Source organism: Labeo rohita, chromosome 13 (assembly GCF_022985175.1).
Source record: "Labeo rohita strain BAU-BD-2019 chromosome 13, IGBB_LRoh.1.0, whole genome shotgun sequence".
Classification (NCBI taxonomy): domain Eukaryota; kingdom Metazoa; phylum Chordata; class Actinopteri; order Cypriniformes; family Cyprinidae; genus Labeo; species Labeo rohita.
In genome coordinates, this window is record NC_066881.1 from 2,393,843 (window position 1) to 2,411,490 (window position 17,648).

The following is a 17,648-nucleotide window of genomic DNA, read 5'->3' on the forward strand; positions in this document are numbered from 1 at the left end:
TCATTACTTGCCAATTAAGCTCTATTGAGACTCCAGCTGCTTCACTAATTAAGTGGATGAAGAAACATGACAAGTACAAGCACTTGAACAGACTTGCTAGGATTTGTGCTTTTGTTTAATTTCTAATTAAGTGCATAGCTAGGAAACATTTTGCTACATGGTACAGTTGAATCTTATGTTCATACTTCTACCATTGAGCATGTTCATGCATTTCAGAACTCTGTCTTATAAACAGAATTTAATTTCTTAAAATATATCTGGCATCTAACTGCAACAATAATAACTTGTTTAAAAAAAGATACCTGTAGTAACCCATAGCACCGCTTCATATTTTTTTGTTCATTTTTCCTTTTTTGTTTCCAAATAGCAGTGGTAGTGTGGGTTTGATTCCCAGTACTGCTGGGGTGCAGAAGATGCAGCAGACCACTATCATCTTGTAAAAATGCTGAAAAGCACCATTATGAAACTCTTCTCCATCATTTGTTCAGTGCTAGATGACTGTGTGTGCTTTTCGTTTATTGCGCCGTTCATCTTGGACGTTTGTAGAAATTGCAGTCTCAACATGTCTTTACCATGAGAGGCCAAACTGCTTCATGCAAACCGCTCTTATGCTGATTTCACCCATGATTTTACCCATTTTTAAAATCCACATATTTACTTTTCTTTCTGACCATAGACATCACTAAATCTCATCTCAGTCTCATTTATAATGTATTAATCTTAAACATAATCTCTAAACTATATTTTAATTTAGTGATTATTATAAGATGCACATTTCAAATGTATTCATTCTTCATCATAACATCAACTGGAATCATATAATCATATTATCCCATTAGTTCAGGAAGAGTTTAATCAATTCATAGAGCACAATTCATATAGTGTAATTCAGACCGACTTTATGACCAGGATTCAGTTATTTGACATGGCTGTATTTATTTATTAACTGAATTGTCTAAATGCATATGTAGAATATTTAATTTTGTATTTTATATTATTGGAAAAAAAAAAAAAAGCTTAATAATGTGAATTTTATGTATTCATATTGTTTCCATTATTTTCTTATTTCATTAATCACCCTTTACCTGTTAATGTTGATCTGTAAATATGTAAGAACTAAGCAGTAAATGCACACGGTTCTTAAAGAGGACATCTTCCTCTATTCGCGTGTGACTATTTGAGGAAAACAATTACCGAGAAACTGTTTTCTCTAGAAACTCATCAGTCAGAGAGAGAATAAACTATTCCATGGAGTTCTGTACTGGAAAAAAAGAAAGGAATCTAACTAGCACCCTACTGCACAACAACAAGCTGACAAACACATCACAGTCTCTAGCTGGAGAAACAGACACCTCACTGGAGCTCGGCGAGAGGCTTCACTGAGTAGTAAACACACCAGTTTCATCCATAACAGCGAAGAGAAAATTCTGCTGCTGGCTTTTAGACAGAGTTTTAAAGAATTAGCCACAGTTGACACTGCTAAATAAGATGACAAGAGTAGAACTGGATGAATGAATCTTCAGCTGTGAGAAATGTCCTGCAATCATACCTCCCCTGAACATTTTTTTTTTTTTTTTCCATTGTGTGTGTGAGAGAGAGGTTTCTAGCATGGATACAGCATTTATTTGAAAGAGAGGTCATTTGTAAAATTGTCAGTGTCCTAAGTAAATTTAATGCATCCTTCTGAACAGTTTCCATAAATATGAACATGTGGAACATTGAATCACAAAATGAGCACCAGAAACCAATGTCATTTTCAATAAGTAAAATTATAGACCAATTTCCAAATCTTGTTCCATATGTAGTGCTACATATCTGTGTTTATACGCAGCATGCAATGTGCATTTCAATGTTTCGCAACAAATAACTGCTGGTCTGATAGAATGGAAATTGTATAGAAATTGATTGGAGGAAAAAAAAAAAAAAAAAAAAAAAAAAACATTTATAAAAGTTCAGCACACAACAAATTGTTCAAGTGAAATAATACAGAAAAAGCCACACATGCGAGCACAGGAAATAGTGGGAGAAAACAAGCAAGGGTGAACAAGCAGCGGGCTGAAACAACAAATAATAATTCATTGATATATTAAAAAAAAATAAAAATAAAAAAATAAAAACAGCATACAGGTTTGGAACAGCATAATGACTGAACTTTCATTTTAGGCTGAACTATACTTTTAACATTAATCCAAAAAGAACAAAAGCAGTGGCAGGACATCTGTAGGCTTTTTTGTTTAATATTAAATCTATGTATAAATGATGAATGATAACGTTTGCTTTCATGTAATCATTTTATTTTTTCAGTGGTTAAAGTCATAAACGTACTGGCCCAGAAACAGCGCCTGCTTAAGATTGTTTTCTGTGCAGCTTCATTTACAAGAAATAATTAAAAGATAAAAATCAACATTAAAAACCAAGTCTTTCTTGGAATACAATTGAAAACATACAATGTAAAATGAAGTCCGTAGTGTACCATATATATATATATATATATATATATATATATATATATATTAAAAAAAAAAAAAAAGCATTTAATGCATTTCTTGTAAAAGTGCTTTCTGGCACTTGGAGGGAAAAACTGCTCACCTAAACCAAAGCAAAAAGATAATAACTAACTACCCTTACCTTAATTACAAAAGAGTTTTATTGTACCTGCTTTTACAAAAAAAGCTGGAAGCACATTTGAACTGCAGCAGAAGTCGGCTTACTAAAGTAATGTTAGCGTGGTATAGCACAGTGCCGGTCTGTCGGACAGCCTTCACCCTCTTCGGTCCACATGTCGGAGTGTTTCAGATCATGGTCCTGAACAGCATTAGCCCTTTTATTAACTTTTAGTACAAAACATGTTCTTTACACACAATGAAAACTGCATGGGTTATGAAGAAAAACCTGACAATAAAATACAAAGCTGCCCCCTCATGTTCAGATAAGAATGAATGCGTATGACATTAAAAATTTGCCACTTTGTTCGAATGCTTTTGAATTCCGAAATTAAGTCCAAGCGATGGGAAAGTTCATTGATTAAGAAACTGGCTACACATCTTTTTTTTTTTTTTTTTGCTGTTTCTAAAATTTACACCACCTGAGCTGCCACACGTATAAAAGTGTCAATATTCACAAGCAACTATACAATAATTTTTAAAATCAGTAGGTCCAAAAATGCCTGGGCTCCATGTATCACCAAAAAAAAAAAAAGAAAGGAAAGAAATGCACCCAGTGTTCAAAAATAAAAAAATAGAGCATATATATAAATTTCATATTTCTATATTAAAGATTCTGACATATTTATTCTAAGACTTGTAGTGCAACTACCTATTGTGTATGTCAAAGAAAACCAAAAGAAAAGCACTGGATTTGTAGAGTAAAAATGTGCATTCCTTTGCAGGTTATTGCTCTGCAGGTCTTTAGAAAAGAAGGCACCTTGTTGTGAGGACTCGTCCCTGACACAGGGCGGGAGCAGATGAAATTAGCAGGGCTGGAAAGAGGGCTCTGGTGGTCCCAGGAGAGCAAAGGGGTGGTCAGCCCCTGGGAGAAAACAGTGAGGAATGGCTCTGCGGGGGCTTCAGGGAGAGACACATTGGGTAAGAGACATCTCGGAGTTAAAGCGGTCACACAGACGTGGTCACTCGGTCCACAGCATTATTGACCTCGTTTTTGTTGGAATCCAGGCCTTTGGCGGCGTTCATGTCCTTTCGGATGCTCTCAGCCACCTTCTTCATGTTCTTCAGCTCGCCGGGGTGTGGCGTGGCCCGTCGCAACAGTGTTCTCTGAGAAACGGAAAGAAAAAGAAAAAGAAGGCCCTTTATGACACTCTTCAAAGCATTTTAAGACCCCATGAAATGCATTTCAGATCGAAAAGAAGGTTGAGGTGGGACACACTGTATGCTTGTCCTTTTTTGTTTTAAGTAGTTGCCTGGTGCTGAGAAGATACTAGCATAATCTCTTCCCATTTCTGAAGTGCATAGTTTGCATACATGTTCTTGACTCATTTGATCAAACTGCCAAGAGTTTATTTTCAAGATATTGAGGTCATGTCACACAACATACTGCATTCGAAATGTGTAAGACACATTGGGCCTGTCCCAACACCCACACTTGTAGTCTTGGCCAGAGATTTAGTGCATGTGACAGGAAGTAAACATGCGAGACTAAAAAATGCCACTAAAACCACTAAATCCACACTCTCTCTAATTAGTGTTGGGAGTAACGCATTAATAAAGTAATAATATTACAGTAGTATATTACTTTTTGCTGTAACGCAGTAATATAACACATTACTAATAAAATTTGGGTTATATTATCACTCGTTACATTCTCAGTAATGCAAGTTACAACAAAATATTTTAACTCAAACTTAAGTGGTGAATTTACCAACACCGCAAAACAGCACCAGAGAAAAAAAAATCTGCAGGTAAAACAGTTTGTCTATTTCCTGTTGCTGGAATTCGATGGTTGAGATGACTGCAGAGACGTATTCAACATGTGTGAGATGGACACACTCCCGTTTTATTCATTTCATCAGAGAATAAGATAAGAATGCATAGACAGGTGCAATCAATGTGTGACACCAAACTCTCAACAAGGAGAAATAGCACCAGTAACTCCTGGAAACACCTGGACTGGTGCCACTAACACTAAGCTAATGGGGAGAGAGAGAGAGAGAGAGAGCGAGAGAGAGCGAGCTGTGGGGTCAGGAGAAGAGCACAGCAATCAACAAAAATTAAGTTTAACTAAAAATGTTTTTATTAATTCATAGTCTTTATATAAATATAACTGACTTAAAATAGCCTAATTATCAGATTAACAAAACGAAAGGTAAAGACTGAGTGACATATGCTGCGGAGTTTGATTCACATTGTGTGGCGCGGCGCTCTACGAAAGTTCACAGAAAGGAAACCGTGATGACAAAAAACACACTGCAGTTTCGAATGATCTGTATGAGCAAAAATGACAGACTATTTTTGTTGTTTGTTTCCACTGTACGATTGCGCCAGCGCCGGCGCCTCATTCACACACATTCAGACATACATCCTGTTCATTATCAGAATAAAATACAGTCAACCAATTTAATTTAAATAGTGTGTACTGCGTAGTAGGCTACAATCCGTGCCGTTCAGCCTGAGCTCGGGCCAAACAAATTGCTTATGTGACGAGGATATTTTTTAAGCGTGTTAAGTAAGCCTGTTTTACATAATAAATAATAGTTTAGCATTCAAATACATCAAATATGTCATCGAACACATTTAATTGGATTCATGCCGAATGAGAGAGGTAGGCTACGCCAGAACAACACCATTTGCATTCAGTTTGAATTAGCCTATTCCATTTTGGCTTGTTTAGCAACTTCTTATATTTTTCATTCTTGTTTTGTTCTGAAAACTAAACTTTAAACTTCAAGATAGTCTATAGGCTAGGTATTGTGTTTATTGTTTGTACATTATAACATTTCATAACTTTATTTACAGGTTTTATTTCTGTACGTAATAATGCAGTTTGTGCTTATCTGTGTTTAACCTAAACTACAACGTAACAATGTAGACATATCGGATATCTAAATATGATTTTATAATTTTATGCTATATAGACCTAGCACATTACCCTCCAAAGGATGTAGAATGAGCAGCAAAACACTACATTTTGACATTTTATAATGCCTAGTCATACTTCTGTGGATATTTTGGTGAAAGTAACTCAAAAGTAACTAAAATTAGTGTAATGCATTACAACTCAGAGCCAGTAATATTGTCATGTAACTAATTACTTTCAAAAGACAGTAACTAGTAATATATAATGTATTACATTTTGTAAGTAACTTGCCCAACACTGTCTCTAATACTGCTTCTATTATGTTCAGGAACTTGCAGCAAAATCAAGGAAAATGTCAAGGAAAACTTTACAGTGTAAGTTTAATTAATTAGATATTACATATAATTTGGTAGTAAAACACAGTGTTGCACATTGTAAATGTTTGCAAAAAATGTATGTTTTTTAATCACTTAATTAGAAGCACTATTAGAAGCAGTATTGTAAATTAAGCTTTGTAAATATGTGCATTTTTACAACACTGTTGTGAGTGAGTCCCATTGGGTAATCAAACCCTTGCGGTCTTCACGCCCACGTGAACATTTGGGAAATTACAGGAAACACGGCATGCAAGTAGCCATATGTAAAGACTGCAAGTTTGGGTATTGGAACAGGCCCACACCCTATTAAAATAATAAAAAAAAAAAAAATAGAGGTAATGGTGCATTCCATTTATACTCCTAAGTTGAAAATTCGTAGTTCCCAGTAGGAACTTTTAACTGGAACGACCTCTCATGTCGAAGTTCTGACTCGTAAGCTCGGAGGAACTCTTCATAATGCAATATGGCTGCTCAGTGCATCAACAGATAAGAATCCGTAGTAATATATTGCTTATCAGCACTTATGTTGGTATGTGTCTCAGTGTAACTCAGTGCTGCACACAGTACTATTCAACCTCTATTTAAAAACACACTTTTATGTGTTTTTAAATCGACTGGTAAGAATGGACACGACAAAACTTGGTTTTCTGACTTCTCTTCATAAGAATGGATGCATCAAACTCAGTTTTTTGACTCTTTCAGCTCCGACATCCGACCTCCCAGGTAAATGGAACGCATCATAAGTATACATTAAATGTATCCTGTGTAGTATTTAGCCCATGAGTTGCTGCTAGCTGTTAAAGGGAACCCTGGGTATTAAGACTTGCATGGCATAATATTACTTAAATGATGTCTCTTACTGAAATATATAGTAGAAAACCCATGAAAGATTTACGTTATTTAAAAAAAAAAACCCCACATCATTATATACATTTTTTGGATTATTTTGTTTACGGTTGTACTCTGTGAGCTATTTGCACTGAGCTACGCTATTTTTACCACATCACAAAGTGGGAAAACAAAATACTGATGATCACAGCTACTGAAAGAGCTTACAGGTACTGATGGATATGTAGGCTTAAACCAAATGCTGTACCATTGATTTTCCTCACAAGGAGTCTAAATGCACCCGGATATCGAGGGAAATCCATGCTGAGAAATTTCTTCAGTGCCTGCGGTAAACAATGTTTACATTGTTTGTAAGCCCTTCCAGTAGCTTTGGTCTACTAGAAGCCTCAAAGGCATATTATATATGTAAATATATATATAAATATATACATATATATCCACACACACACACATATATATACACATATACATATACATATATATCTATATATACATATATATCTATATATATATATATATATATATATATATATATATATATATATATATATATACATACATACATATATATATACATATATATATATATATATATACACATATATACACATACATACACATACATATTATATGTATATATATATATATATATATATATATATATATACACACACACATACACATATATACACATACATATACACACATATATACATATATACATATACATATACATATACATATATATATATATAGAGCCACCTGTAAGCTCTTTCAGTAGCTGTGATCATCAGGGCTGGAAATTGTGAACATTTTGGTCGCATGTGCTCCCGGAATTTAATCTGCACAACCTCAAAATATATTTGGGAGCATATATATTCGAGTGCGAGTAATTGTTGTGGTGCAACTTGTTTTCATTTCTTTACAAAACTTTCGCTAAGTACTGCACAGTATATGACTGCTGGGAGCTGACAGTGAGCCGTTCTATCTAACATTTACTTTCATAACCAGTTAAACCAATTAAACCAATTAATATTTTTATTTTTAGCTTTAATGCAGATTTTAGATATTAGCCGTCAATCAGTCACACTGTGCACATTGCGGAACCGGCTGTTTTTCGCTCCAAACGTTTTCTTTAAACCAATCTCTGTTCCAGATTTGCACTGCGATGCAATTAGGGGTGTGCAATTTTTGATTCTTGACGATTAAAATATCCCTACGATCTGCTATTATCAAAGAAATAAAGTAAGCCTATTGTGCTACAGCACACATTCTATCAGTTGCAGTTCTGGCGCCTCCATCTCACGTGACATGCATTCACACCAAATGATTACTCAGCAGCAGAATTCCACTCACTAAACACTGCACTTATTTGCAATCACACAAGTACATTATTTGCATGTGCTTTAAACCTTGCAGCCTGAACATTTAATTCGCATGCTGTTCTGACATGCGCTTACATTTGAAGCGTGCACACTCAAAAAAATATAAATAAATAAAATAAATAAATAAATAAAAAGCCAGTCAAACAGCACCTGCTTACTGGAGCAAGTTATCTTTCATGTGTGGTTTGGCCCAGGTGTTTTGTGTAGCATAATTTTACAGAGCTAAAGTCTGTCAGACCATTCTGTTTTTGCTTCAGATATTGAAATTATAATCTCATTTAAATCAGAAACGGCTCATGCATGCAGCACCTTTCTGTGGATTAAGTTTAAAAATGCAGTGGTTGCCTCTAATTTAAATGGCTACAGGGAGTTTGACCTGTAATAGAGATAATAAACATCTTGTTCATGTACTCATATTTTCATTCTTCCTGTCCCTTTCTTAAGGCAATAAATAATTATTTAAAAAAAAGGCTTTTAAAAGTGGTGCTCCTTAATATTTATTGGGTGGTCTTAAATTTTATTTGGTGCTCCTAACTTTTTAAATCGGGAGCACCAGTGCTACCAAGTAAAAAAGTTCACTTTGAGCCCTGTCGTATCAGTATTTTATTTTCCAAGTTGTGTATTCAGAGTTGTGTTGTGGTAGCAATAGTATAGCTCAGTGCCAGTAGCTCACCGTGCCCCCTATAGTTCAAAATATGCATATAATATTTTTTAATAACAAGTCTTTAATGGGTTTTCTACTACATATTTCAATAAGAGACATCATTTATGTTATATAAAACTACATAAGTCTTAATACCCAGGGTTCCATTTAATAGTGATATTTAAAGAGGGAATTTTAATTCCAGTGATAATTTTAAGGTTAATAAGGTTAGTTTGCGGTAATCTATACATCTACAGATTTGGAATAAAAAGCAAAACACCACTAAAAAGGCACCTGACACATCACTTTTACAAAACTCATAATCATGCTAAATCCATATAATTAATTTAGCAGAGCCTCCTCCTTCCTTACCTCTTCGTCATCCTCATCATCATCGTCCTCCATGAAACGAATGGTGCTCATTCTGTTTGTGGCTTTGTCATCCCAGGTGTCATCCAGCATGCCGCTCTCCACCAGACTCTCCAGAGCACCACAGCGGGCAAGGTTATCGGAACCTAAACGGCATTTACATAGAATTTTTTACACACATGGGTTAAACATATTTCCTTATCTATTAGCAGTTTATGAGAAAAAAAAAAAAAACTTTATTGCATTTACTGTAGTTCTCATAAAAGCACGCCAAGGAGTTTATATTACAAGAAAAAGGCGGCTGTGAGATCACCGCTCCAAATCCAGTCTTAGTCACAGACTTACTGAGAAACAATCCCCCCCTTTCTCTCCCTCCCTCACCCGCCCTGTCCTGCCCAGCATGATTGACCTCCAACACATCCAAACACATCAGCTCTTGAAGAAAATGATGATTAAACAAAGACTCAAGAGTCAGTCAGCAAACCCAACATAAGCATTAATGTTACAATATAAGCTGAACATAGTGCTCAATTATTTATTACTGATGTCTTCACTGCTACTTTTGATCAATTTAATAAGGCCTTGTTGAATGAATATCATTTATTCATTCACTCCATTTGTTAAAGGAACACTCCACTTTTTTGAAAATAGACTCATTGTCCAACTCCCCTAGAGTTAAACAGTTCAGTTTTAGCGTTTTCAAATCCATTCAGCCGATTTCCGGGTCTGGCGGTAGCACTTTTAGCATAGCTTAGCATAGATCATTGAATCTGATTAGACTGTTAGCATCTCGTTCAAAAAGAGTTTCGATATTTTTCCTATTTAAAACTTGATTCTTCTGTAGTTACACCGTGTACAAAGACGACAAAAAAATGAAAAGTTCAGATTTTCTAGGTCGATATGGCTAGGAACTATACTTTCATTTTGGCGCAATAATCAAGGAACTTTGCTGCCGTACCATAGCACAATGATATTACGCAGCCATCAACTCTTAGTGCTGGTCACTTTCAGGTGCTGCATAATATCATTGCGCCTGCTGCACTCATGGTACGGCAGCAAAGTTCCTTGATTATTACGCCAGAATGAGAGTATAGTTCCTACCCATATCGACCTAGAAAATCGCAACTTTTCATTTTCCGTCAGTCTTAGTACACGATGTAACTACAGAAGAGTCAAGTTTTAAATAGGAAAAATATCATCGTTATGTATGGTCATTTTTGAGCAAGATGCTAACGGTCTAATCAGATTCAATGATCTATGCTAAGCTATGCTAAAAGTGCTACCGTCAGACCTGGAGATCGGCTGAACAGATTCGAAAGCAGTAAAACTCAACTGTTTAACTATTTTCAAAAAAAGTGGAGTGTTTCTTTAATAATCTTAAGAATCTGGTAGTGTATTGATTTCCACAAACACAAAATAGCAAAAACAGTTTTCAACACTGATAACTGTAATAATGAAATAATGTTTCTTAATATAAATCTTGATACAATTATACACGGTTCTTTATATAAATGTTTTGTCTTGAATAGCAAATCAGCATATTAAAATTATTTCTGAAGGATCATGTGACACTGAAGACTGCATTTCCATTGCAGGAATAAACATTCCAATTTTAAAATAACACTAACACAGCAAATAATTATTTCAACAATTTTCTCAATATTACTGGTCTTACTGTATTTTTCATAAAAAATATACATAACTCTGTCTCTGTCATACATATTATATATACTATATAGTAATATTGCAAAATGTTATTACAATATAAAGTAATGGTTTTTATTTTAATATACTTTAAAATATCATTTATTCCTGTGATGCAAACCTGAATTTTCATCAGCTGTTACTCCAGTCTTAAGTGTCACATGATTCTTCAGAAATCAGAATAATATGCTGATTTATTTTTAATGTGGAACAGTTGTGCTGCTTAATATTTTCTAACAATGTAAATCTATGCTATCATTTTTTATTAATTTACCACATCTTTGGTGAATACAATAACAATTATTTTCTTTCAAAAAAGGAAAAAATAAAAATGTACTGACTCCACAGTAGTGTATATTGTTTAAAAACCTTTCTATTTTAAATAAACACTGTTTTTTTTAACCTTTTATTGATCAAAGAATCCTGAAAAAAAAAGTAGCACAGGTTCCAAAAAATATTTGGCAGCACTGTTTCCAACACTGATAATTCTAATAATAAATAAGCATATATTTAATGATTTCTGAAGGATCATGTGGCACTTAAGACTGGAGTAACAGCTGATGAAAATGCAGCTTTGCATCACAGGAATAAATTGTATTTTAAAGTATATTAAAATAAAAAACATTGTTTTATATTGTAATAACATTTTGCAATATTACTATTCTTTTCTGTATTTAATCAAATAAATGCAGCCTTGATGAGCATAAGAGACTTCTTTAAAGAAACATCACAGGTCTTACAGTCTTACTGATCCCAAGCTTAATGGCAAAACTAAACCAAAACTGTTATGGAATATGGCACAACTTAAAACTTTACTGTATTTTTGACACTGACCGCTAGTTTCAATGAAAGAGAAGTTAAAACTCCACTAAATAAAAGCTTCAATGGCTTTAGGATAAGACACGGTTGTGGGAGGAGGCCGTGTGAAGCAAAATCTGAGGCTGAGTTGAGCTCAGAGGAGATAAGCCTCTTTAGCCGTCCAATCTGCTGGCGGTATGTAGAAAGCAGCACATGAGTGTGGAGGAAGGCCAGAGAAAGCTCAGAGATATCAAGACCTGATCTGTACATGCCCTGCTACACCTTTACACTCTCTCAACTCAACACAAAGTCTGATCAAATCATATGGGTGTGCTGAGCCCCAGATAAATCCCACAGGACCGCCGCAAGATTAAAGAAGAGCAGATACATGATGTTATCAGAATATTACACCCAAAAAAAAATCTGATGATGGCTAGAATCTCCTTGCAGATATACTTTGCAGAATCATGATACAAATATGCACTCTCTCCATGCCTCGAAAGTGATACAGTGCTGGTTAAGGATAGTAAACATTAACTGAAGTCCACTAATTTTAGTGAAAGTTTTTTTGAAAAAAAAATAAATAATAAAAATCCATTTAGTTCTTATAACCTTGATCTCCCTATAACACAGTTAAAATATTATGCGCCATTATATTATGATTAGCTAACCTCTGCATACATACCAAGTTCACACTATTATTTACTATAGCAGATATGATTTCTCAAGCATCATACGACACTGTACAATGTAATGAGTAATGACTCCTGAAAATTCAGCTTTGCGTCACAGAAATAACTAAATAATGCAGCCTTTATTACGTAAGGGATAATCAACAGTTTGCCATGCATTAAAGAATTTTAAATGCACAACGTGGAGAACCACCTGGCATGAGGCTGTTGATTATCCCGCTTATTCCATAGTCATTTGCCAAGTTATAGACAAATTAAAACTAGTATTGCTCTTTACACCGCACTATTTGATCGAAAGGGTAAAAATGATGTTTTGTTGTCAGTTGCAGCTCGTATTTCTAGCATTTTGCCTGCTTCAAAATAGACACAGAGATGAATTTATTTGATCACATTTATTTGAATGAATTATACCGTTTATATATCGATATTTATAATTATCGAGAGAGATGACAGTTGCATGTCCATTACCTGCTTGCTGCGTCTGCTTGTCTCTCTTTACAAACAACTAATTAGTTAAAAAACAGTGATTTTACTACCTCGTTGCTGAGGAATAGAATGTAGCGATCTAGTATCTAGGCAAATTTATGAATAAAAATCACAGGGAAACGTCAACAACAACTCAATCTCCGACCTCTCTCTGTGTGCGGGCGCGTTTGTGTGTGAGTGATGTGTGTTGATTAGTGTGCATCAATTAAACCAGCGAATTAATATAGAAAGGTGATTAAACTGACTTGGAACTACCTGTGCATTAAACGGTTTAACTGCATACCTGCCAGCCAATCAGAATCCAGTATTCGGACAGACCATGGAATAAAAACATTTAAAAATCATGTTTCCAAATTTTAAAAGGGACTGGAAACACAATGTAAAAAAGCAACTGTGTAGTACAGACAGTTTTAATTTATAACGGAAGTTCAAACTTGTGAACAGGTGAAATGATATCAGTCTTTGCTCTCTTTCTTTATCTAACCCATTTATAAATTGAAAAAAGGTTAATTTTTATGCTGCCATGTACACACTGCAACGATTCAGGAGTGACAACCATATTAAAATGAGCGACTGAATCTGAAATTGTGATGTTTAATCAAGTGATGACATTAAACCTTTCCGTATAAGTGCACTACATTTGCCACTTGTTTTGTTACCCTTAATGTGCTTCTTGGCTTTTTATCATTTTCATTTAATTTTTTAATTCAGTGCTAACATAATTGAACAATATTTGAAGGCTACATGCTAATGGTTTAACATATATACTTTTACATTTCTTTTTATTTTCACAGTTAAATATATATATAAATTCAAATTTTTGCTATTGTACCAAATTTAGTACCGAGGACTTTAGAATTTTACTGGTGCTGCTACAGACTACTGTTGGTATTGTGACAACACTAGTACAAAGCATACAAAATACTTTTATCCAAAACACAAGAAGGAAAAAACTAGGGGAAATTAAAATTAAAAAAAAAAAAAAAAAAAAAAAAAAAAAGATGTTTCTAAAAGGTGCACTAAGCAATTTTTGAAAAACACTTTTGTCCGCAGTGCTTCACACCGGTGTTTTACGCAACTTGTCTGTGTTGGCTTTTGTTTGAATATGCTTGTGTGTTATCTTCGCTTGTTTTCCCGATACTATTGGGTTATGCCAGGGTTGTGTATGTACATGTTGGGCGGAGATATCAAAATAGGGGCGAGGTCCTGTTAGGTAGGGCGCGTTTGTTTTGGTGCTTTCAAATCAATATAGTTCGGCAAAAATCGCTTAGTGCACCTTTAAGCCTATTCTACATACATCTGTAATCAGTTTCACTAACTTCTGCCACATTTGTCCCTCTCTATAAAACCCTCATTTACCAAAAACACAGAAAACCTGAAAGACTGGAACGTCTGACAGGAAGAGAGCGCCAGGTCCTCTAATGTCCTGAAATCACAGTCTTCAGGCTGCCACAGAGGCTGTGTGCTTTCAACACACATTCACATATGTCAGGCTGAAGTGACATTTTCTGCACACTATTTCATGAAAAACAGCTAACAGGATCTTTTAAGTGTCACACACACACATCAGAGCTTTACCTTTGTTTTCTGATTCACAGGGCTGCTGAGGCAACAGTACACAGGTCAGAACCTTTTCTCCAGACTCGGGGTCCACGTCCGTCTGGAAGGTGAGCAGAGGTTGAGACTGGTTCTCTGACAGCCAGAGAGCTTTCAGTCGCAGAGTGGTCAGGGTCATGGGCAGGTACAGCAGCCTTCACAGAGACACAGACAGAATATCATTCCCAAGATGTGCTTCTGCTTCTCTTTAATGTTGTTACTGTAAACTCTCAAAGCGGGTAATTTTTTGCATGGTCCCACGCTAGTCCTAAAATATGTAGCAGGCATCTGCGAGTGTGTGTTTGACAGGCTTAATAAATGACAGGTTTAATAAATGATTTATTTGTTTATCTTTTACCATTTTCTGACAAGTAAAAAAAATATATTCAACAAAAAGCAAAGGACATGGATGATCTTATCCATCAGAAATTCGCCAGTTTCTGGAACAGGGTATTACATGCCATAATGGAGCCTGCTGGTTCAAATGTAAGTGTAATTTGAGAAGCCACTGACATATGAAGAGTTCCAATGCAAAAGCCTCTAAAAGCCATCTTGGTCAAAATAAGACAATGAGGTAACACTTTATAATAACGTTCAGTTGTAAGTAATTTATAAGCAATTAGTTAATGATGAAATAAACATTTACAAAACATTTATAAAAGATTACTAAGTGATATGCTAAAAACAATTTGTGTATGTATTGTTAATTCATTTACAAGTCATTTACAAGTAATTAGTTAATAATTAACTAATCATTTACAAAACATGACTATGCATTCATAAACAATTAATAAGTGATATGTTACTATTTTTATCTATGCTTTGTAGATTAAGTTATAAATCATTTACAAGTGATTAGATAATGATGAACTAATAAATTTACAAAACATCACTATACGTTCACAAATGATTACGTGATATGCTAACGAGTTACGAATCTGTCGTAAGTTACCTTTAAAAAAAAAAAGAATATCATGAAATAATCAAACAGATCCTTAGTCAATGGTTAATAAGTTACTAGTTAAAATATTATTAATCAAATATAAATAATTGAAATGTCAATCATTGAAATGTTTATCCTCCATTGAAGATCACATCATGAATAAATCATTTACAACTCTTTCTGCATCCCCTAATCTAAAGTGTAAACAATTCATCAGTTGTAAATGTTTTACTTATCATTCGTAGATCTTTCCCCCCCAGTGTGTATAACCACACAACCTGTAACCGGCAGGTTTGTAAAACATTTACAACTGATGCATAGTTTACACTTTAGATTAGGGGATGCAGAAATATTTGTAAATGATTTATTCATGTGTTTATACAACAGGTTTTGAATATTTGTTGTGTGTACTGCAATGTAAGGGCTGACTGGTGAGGGTAAAGATGGTAAACACATGGAGTATTTTAGCGCTATCCACCTGATGTGATCTTCAGTGGAGGGTAAAACTGGTTCAAATTATCACTAGATCCCACACAGAACACAAGTCTGTGCTGATGAGAGAAAGGGTTTACATGAATAATTGCATTTTTTGTGCTTTTCAACATATCACTTATTAATCATTTATAAACACATAGTCATGTTTTGTAAATGATTAGTTCATCATTAACTAATTACTTGTAAATGAACTTGTAATTGACTTGTAAATGAATTAACAAAACATACACAAATTGTTAGCATATCACTTATTAATAATTTGTCAATGTTTTGTAAATGATTATTTCATCATTAACTAATCACTTATAAATGACTTACAGCTGAACGTTATTATAAAGTGTTACCCTTTCACTTCAAATGCACTTCAACCCATTCAGAAGCACCACTACTTACATAGAAACCTATACATAGTAGCTAGAAAGAAATGCTCAAACGTCAGACGCACTTAGAGGATTTTGCATCTGAACTCTTCATATTAGTATTATATAGGAGAAAGACATTAAAATATAAAATCACAAAATGGCATTATAAAAAAAAAAATATTTCCATTCAACAGCATAATATTTCAGTTCTGTGTACAAAGTGTGTACAAAATTTCTGTATGCATTACTGACTGTGGGTAGAATTAACCCCATCACCCTCTGGTATGTCTGTATGTACTTTGCATAAGTTATCAATTTTATTTTAATTTATATGGTGATAAAAGGAGCTGAGGTACTGAACATTATTTTTAAAACAAAGCTAGTAAGTTTTAGTTAATTTTAAAGGCATATTTCACCCATAAATTAAATTTCTGTAATCATTTACTTATTCTCATGTCAGAGTGCGTGTGTGTATGTGTAAACAGATAACATATCCATTTTTTAACATTTTCAGAAATGATGTTTTTTTTTTGTTTGGTTATGTTTTTATTGTGGTAGTAAGATGTATTTTAGTTTTGTTTTTTAACTAATCAAATTAACCCAATTGCAGTTTGATTAAGATTAAATAGAATGCACAATGAAAAAACATGATTTTTTAAAAATTGTAAATTATATATCATTTATAAATATATATACACATATACACATATATATATATATATATATATACACACACACACACACACATATACATATATATATATATATATATACATATATATATATATATATATATATATATATATATATACACACACACACACACACACACACATATACATATATATATATATATATATATATATATATATATATATATATATATATATATATATATATATATATATATATACATACACATATATGTATATATGTGTGTACACACACACACACACACACACACATCTACCAAAACATTGACCGTTCAATTAGTTTATAAAGCACAAGTAAATGTAATTCATATCTCAAAACATACTGCAAAATCTCACTGGTTCAAATTGTTGTTTGAGCTTCTGTTTACCATATTTGATGTGCTCCACTTATGTTTGTTGATCAATGTTTAAATGTGAAAAGCTCAAGTTAAATCGTTTCATCATATAAACAAATAACGTCTCTTCAGAACATATGACAGAAATATATCTGATGAAATAAATAAACAAAAATCTTGAGTTTTGAAGATGAATTAAAGTTTTATGGATTTGGAACGCCATGAGGAAGGTTTGCAGACTGAGGGAGAAATTTTTGTCTGTTGTAACTGACAGATGTATTGAAATGGGGATCACTCCTTTACCCCTTCAGTGAGGCCTACTGTCACAAAAATTTGAGCCTCATATAAATTCATAACTGCACACTGATGCAC

At 33.9% G+C, this 17,648-nt stretch overlaps 1 protein-coding gene across 1 annotated transcript in view; it reads right to left on the reverse strand.

Moving 5' to 3' along the window:
- Positions 1-3,037: 3,037 nt before the first annotated feature.
- lrrc1 (leucine rich repeat containing 1) overlaps positions 3,038-17,648 on the reverse strand; it is a 49,903-nt gene continuing 35,292 nt past the window's right edge. The window contains exons 12-14 of the mRNA XM_051126624.1: positions 14,411-14,583; positions 9,156-9,298; positions 3,038-3,770 (exon numbers count right to left, since the gene is read on the reverse strand). Coding sequence (XP_050982581.1) covers positions 3,612-3,770; positions 9,156-9,298; positions 14,411-14,583 — 475 coding nt within the window. The 3' untranslated portion in view covers positions 3,038-3,611. The remainder of the gene's footprint in view (positions 3,771-9,155; positions 9,299-14,410; positions 14,584-17,648) is intronic.